This window comes from Gouania willdenowi, chromosome 14 (genome assembly GCF_900634775.1).
Source record: "Gouania willdenowi chromosome 14, fGouWil2.1, whole genome shotgun sequence".
Lineage (NCBI taxonomy): Eukaryota > Metazoa > Chordata > Actinopteri > Blenniiformes > Gobiesocidae > Gouania > Gouania willdenowi.
The window spans coordinates 31,595,792-31,601,947 of NC_041057.1; the positions used below are offsets into that span (position 1 = coordinate 31,595,792).

Consider the following 6,156-nt stretch of genomic DNA (forward strand, 5'->3'; position numbering starts at 1 on the left):
AAGTATCAATATATATAATTTTCTTGCATGGACATTTTCAGTTATATCTAGAAATATTTGAAACAATAACATATCCAGTTTTAAAGCAGCATTTGTGTATATACTATTTTGTTCTCATAATAAAGGTTTTTATTCTTGCGGAAGATGCCAAATTGAATAATTTGAAATAACCAGAAAAAAAAAATCAATGTTTATATGATTATAAAACAGCAAATCATATGGATATTTCTATATAGATTTGACTATTTCACACTTTAAATTTAGGAACCGCATTTAAAATAAATGCGGTTCCTAAATTTGTTTTGCATCAGTAACAATTGTCCACGTCCAGTTTAAATATTTTTATTAATAAAATAATTTAATGGATAAATGTCATTTATAATTTTTGAAGGGGAATAGGAAATAATAAAAACAAATTTAAAATATGTCTTCTTTTTTTTTAATGACGTTTCCGCTTCCGGGTCGTAGTCAGATCGAAGCTTCTTTTTTTAAAAGATGGCAGTCTACGTGGATCCCGAGTTAAAAAGGGTAAGAAAACGTCCAATTTCTTTTTCTAAAACAATGAACACTTGAGAATAAACGCGCGTTTGTATGTAACCAATGTATGTATAAATTATTATATAACTGTGTGACTGTATATTTGTAATTTAATGGGATACAGTACATCTGTTTCTGAACCTCTGTGTACACGCGTGATGCGCGACTAATATTAATTATTTACCACTTGTTCGTTGAATTAATTCAACACTTTGATTTGAAATTAAAAGCTGAAATTTAGGCAGAGGTGTTATGGTTTGAATGGTGACTATTTTATATGAGGACTGACTTCCTTCAGCGTCGCCAGTTGTTGCCAAAGAGGAGCAACGTGTTCTCAATGCTGTGATGAAAAAGCCATTAAAACTGTTTATGTATATATATATATATGTGTGTGCTTTTTTTACCCCACGTCCGGCAACTTATTAAAATTAAAAGAGCATACGGCAAGATTTGAGAAAAAAATAAACATTCATTTGAAGTTGTTTTGTTCATGCTAATGGATGATGAATTGCTCTAAACCAAAGAGAATGATCCCACACACATTTCTACCTATTGCCACATATTGTTGTGATACATTTTGCTCTGATTTTTCCAAATGACGCTGATTCGTGTTCACGCTTGGAGAACCGTCCAAATAACTCGGAAATAAAAAAGATTGAAAAAAAGAAGGCTTGGAGATGAGCACAGTGGACTAAACTACTGTTTGGTTCCACAGATGCGTGCACGGTAGGGATGTAGCAACTACCGATACGATTCGATTCACGATACTGGGTTCACGATGCGATTCTCTCATGATTTATTTTACAAAATGGGACTGTCGACAAATGATGATTGAAAAATATTCCTTTTTTTTTTTTAGATACTGTAGTATTTTCCTTTTATTTTCATTGTCAAAAGAATCCCTTGATAAACTATTCAAAACAATGCAATTTAACTAAAAATAAATCTTGAATTAAATAAATAAAGGAATAATACAAATGAAGAAGAAGCCTATTAATTTAAATTCTGGTTCTATAGTAAACAATGCAAAACTGCATAAGAGTTAGTTTTCTTTTTAAAAGTGCAACTGAAAATGTATTTTGTGCCTTAACAATTGGAATTTAAAAAAAATAACAGTCATTGCACTGTATTTACCTCAGATATTTGTTTGGACCAGCAGAGGGCGCTGGTTACCCAGTGGTCGGTTGGCATGCAAATATTCTTGCAGTGAAGAAGAAATGCTATGCGCTAGCAGACAGAGCTAGCAGAAAAAACGTGACTATTACAGATATTCACATAATATTACAGATATTCTTTCGGTGCTAAAGGGGTAAGGAATCATTCATGAATATGTTTAAGAGTAGAAGGCGGCCAGAAAGAAAGTAGTAGCAGATTATGCCCGCCGCCAACACTTCTGGATAGCGCCCTCTGCTGTTAAAAAAGTACTGCAATTCAATTTTCAGAGAATCGATATGAACCGTGATACCTATGAATCGATTTTTAACTGACTTACGATAAATCGTTACATCCCTACTTGTCATAGTTAGAGTGTGGATCGGGTTGCAGTAGTAAGTACCGATTTTATTAACTAACAATTGTTAATGTCAACATCAGATCATCGCACGGGTAACGAGACACGCAAGAGACCCATCGGATCTATTTACATAATCCATGTATCAAAGGTAAAGCTAATCTATGTTATTGTCCATAAAAAGGAATGTTTCGAGGTGTATTCCCTTAAAATTGTCCTATGCTCTGTTCTCCTTTCCCTACGGATCACAACTCTCATTCAGTCTGCGCTCAAACGACACTGTGAGACCAAACTTGACCACCAGTTCTAAATATTTGTCTGAACCCGACCCGACCGGTGCCATCGGGTCCCGTCAGGCTTTGGTTGGGTGACCGTCCTTTATCCATAGTATCTAATCAGCTGTGTGCCGGTGATAGATAAATATTTGATGCGCGCCCCCGCGATGGCTGGGGTGATGGCTGCAGTTAAACTAACTACCGTGGTGTCACTGTGGAGTCTGATTTATATATCCTGCCCTATGCTCCTTTAAAGCTCTGCTCACTCAGTCACACTTTGAATTAGCCGTTTGATTCACCTGCAGAGCTTTGTGTGCAGTGCATGTGTGCGCAGATTGTTTGTGTGCATGGGTACGAGTGTTTGTGTGGTGCGCGCACCACAAGGTTTTGTGTGTGCGTGCATGAGTGTTTGTGGGCGCACGCACCACGAGTGTTTGTCTGTGTGCGGGGACCACAAGTGTTTGTGTGGTGCGCGCACCACAAGGTTTTGTGTGTGCGTGCATGAGTGTTTGTGGGCGCACGCACCACGAGTGTTTGTCTGTGTGCGGGGACCACAAGTGTTTGTGTGCGCGCGGGCACCACGAGTGTTTGTGTGCGCGCGGGCACCACAAGCGTTGGTGTGAGTGCGCGCGCAGTGTTTGTGTGTGCACGCGCACAGTGTGTGCGTGTGTTTGCACACCACAAGTGTTTGTGTGTGGGCGCCACAAGTTTTTGTGCGTGCGGGCATGAGTGTTTGTGTGTGAGCCCTAATCGGAGTATTCAGCTTTAAGTGTGTGCAGTGCATTCAAGTGCCCCTGTCTTCCAGGCGTTCTCTGAGCTGCAGATGAAGAAGCTGGACGTGCAGCAGAAAGTAAAGATGGTCGACCTGCAGATGGAACAGCTGAAGAGGATGCAGAAACACGCTGAGCTCACCCATACGGAGGTCAACGCTCTGCCTGACAACACACACCTGTACCAGGGCGTGGGACGCATGTAGGTATTTTCACCTGTTCATCACATCACTGACGTCACCGTGGTAACTGATGCTCCTACTCCTACTGCTTTCAGGTTCATCCTTCAGCCCAGAGAAGAAATTAGAAACCAGCTGATAGACAAAAAAAAGACGGCAGAAGGAAAAATCAAAGAGCTGGAGGTAAACACACACTTTTTTTTATTTTTTCTCTTCAAGGAATCCTAAAACTCAGGGCACTTTATTAGTGATTTAAGATGTTTTGTTAGTTTGTTCTGTAGATTATTATTTTATCAACAACCCCAAACCCTGTGATTTTCTTTTATTTGTAAAACCAAAACACTGCTGTGCACTTTATTTTAGTCAAAGAGCTTTAAACAGGTCTGCAGTGGAACCTGTTGGACACGTTTAGTTTATTTTAAAATGTGAAAAGTGAAAGATTAAAGGCAGTGATATAATTTAGTATTTTGAACAGCAATGTTCTACACTTTTTAATTTATATTTGAGATAACTACTTCATGTGCAGTTAAAACAACACGTTTGTATTGTTTCACAGGTATTATTGAATATTTTACAATAAAATAAAACCTTAACTCTCCCTTAAACAGACGGATATTTAAAGACGTACAAACCCTGAGGATAGAATGACTTCTTTTGGGTGGGAGTTCTTCAATCCTCAGCGTTTGTGCATCAACAGATCTTGATCTCAATTCAATATTTTTACAAGTACAAAATTGGTATAACTCGCGAGAACAAGTAAATGCGAACTAAATGCAATTTAACTGCCAATATAAAAACAAGTGGTATGATTATCAAACTAATATTATATTTTTCAAAAAAGTTTAACTTTTGCGTCTCCAACAGATTCTGATTCTGATTCTGTTAAAGCTGGGGTACTTGATTTATTTTCTTTAATTAAAAAAAGATTCTTATTAGCATCATATAGTATATCGTAAAAGTAATCATCTCTGAAAAATTGTATTTTATTGTATTTTAGTTAATAAAACCCTGGAAGACAAAGTCTTGGCGGTCACCCCCTCCAGCTCCAATCACGGGATTTAGAGAAAGGAGGGGTGAGCAGAGCCCACAAAGGAGCCTCCTCATTGGCTGCTGCTATATATAGTGAAGCGTGTGCACGGTGCAAACTTGTTTTCAGTCTTGGACTAACTTTGGACACTTTAGTGGCTGTTTAATTCTAGACAGGTCATCTAATGTTCCATTTTACTATATTTTGCATGGCGACGTTTTTTACTGGTAGTGCACGTTCAGCTCTTGTGCGCGATATCGTGCACTTCCGTGAGAGGAGGAGACTTGGAGGGCTTATCAGAGTGGGGGTTGGGATTTATGGTTCGAATTCAGCCATGCCCCTCTGTCATGGTTCAAGATTCAGGTAGTCCAGCTTTAAGTTCTTAAATTCTTTAAAAAACAAAAAAAAAGTAACCATATACATCTATAAAAGTGTCCAGTATGTTTTATAAAAATAAAGTTCAATCAACTTCCTGCTAAAAAGCATTGAGGAGTGATGTAGTTTCACAAGGTCTTATATTGTTCACTGACACCAAGTGACTGGGTGTTTATGTGCTATGCATATGTTAGCACAATGAAATGTTTTAATTTTTTTTTAATTAAAAACATGATTAAAGAAATACATTTGGACCTTATTTGGGTCGATACAATAATCACCCGGTGAAATATATATATATATATATATATATTTTCCTTAAAAGGTATATGTAGTGGAAATGTATATAACAAAAACCAAAGGGGAGGACGCACACACACGCACACACACACTGACTGTGTTTTCTCACTTTGTGTTTACAGAAGAAAAAGGTTTATCACGAGCGCAGCGTCAAAGATGCTGAAGACAACATCAGAGAGATGCTGATGTCCCGAAGAGCCCAGTGACTGTTACCATGACGACGAGAGCCCTTTAATAAAAGAGCTAAAGGATCAGCGACTGTGTGTATCATTGAAATGTGTGTAGTGTTTACCTGTCAGGGTTGGGGTGAATTCTAATTGAAATAATATAATTGATAATTAATTACAATTATGACGTAAGTATAATTGTAAGTGTAATTGAAAAAGATAAAAATAGACACATTTTTATTTTATTTTCCTGAGATAAAGTAGTGTAAATATGATAAGCACACTTAAACTGAGGTGAAAATGCAGTAAGGAATTAAGGAAAAAAACACCTAATTTTCTGAGATAGGGCATGAACATGGAACGTTTTGGATTTTTTTTCTGAGATAAGGCTAGCATAAGAACCTAAAAGCTAGTTCAAATATAATGCACATACTTAAACTAGGGTGAAAAGCAATACGGCATAAAAAAGGGAGAAATGTGAAAAACCATCGAAATTTCAGAGGTAAGGCATAAACATTTATTTTAATTTAAAAAAAAAAATCTGGGATAAAGCTGTAGTAAGGCATAGAAACTAAAAAAAAAAATAGTTTTTTTTCTGAGATAAGGCTACAGTAAGACAAATATGGAAAAAATGTGATTTTCTTTTATTGAAGTATGGCTAAGGTACGTTAAAAAAAAATAGTATTGAATGGCGTAAAAATGTTGGAATTTTTTTCTGATATAAGAAATAAAAATGGGAAAATTGGCAAAAAAAAGGCGTTAAAAAGAAACATTTGCGAATTTCAGCGATAAGGCTACAGAAAGGTATAAAAATGGTCAAACTTTTTTTTGTTTATTGAGGTAAGGCTTAAAATTTAAACATTTTTGAATTTTTTTTTTTTACAGATAAAGCTAAAGTAAGACAAATGGGGGGAAAAAACCCAAAAACGTGTGATATAAGGCATAAACGTTTTGGAATTTTCTTAAGACATTAGGCTATAGTAAAGTATAAATATGGGGCGAATTTCTTTTTTTTT

General features: G+C 36.5%; 1 protein-coding gene across 1 annotated transcript; it reads left to right on the forward strand.

Annotated features, from left to right (window-relative positions):
- Nucleotides 1-457: 457 nt before the first annotated feature.
- Nucleotides 458-5,231, forward strand: pfdn1 (prefoldin subunit 1). Its single transcript, XM_028467021.1, has 4 exons — nucleotides 458-528; nucleotides 3,128-3,294; nucleotides 3,370-3,454; nucleotides 5,096-5,231. Exons 1-4 carry the CDS (start codon nucleotides 496-498, stop codon nucleotides 5,177-5,179), a joined length of 369 nt encoding a protein of 122 aa, XP_028322822.1. The 5' UTR covers nucleotides 458-495; the 3' UTR covers nucleotides 5,180-5,231.
- The last annotated feature ends 925 nt before the right edge of the window (nucleotides 5,232-6,156 follow it).

Coding starts and splice junctions, on each gene's coding strand:
- pfdn1 (XM_028467021.1), top strand. CDS start 496: ATGGCAGTCTACGTGGATCCCGAGTTAAAAAGG. Junction 529..3,127: donor TGGATCCCGAGTTAAAAAGG/GTAAGAAAACGT, acceptor CCTGTCTTCCAG/GCGTTCTCTGAGCTGCAGAT. Junction 3,455..5,095: donor GAAAAATCAAAGAGCTGGAG/GTAAACACACAC, acceptor TTGTGTTTACAG/AAGAAAAAGGTTTATCACGA.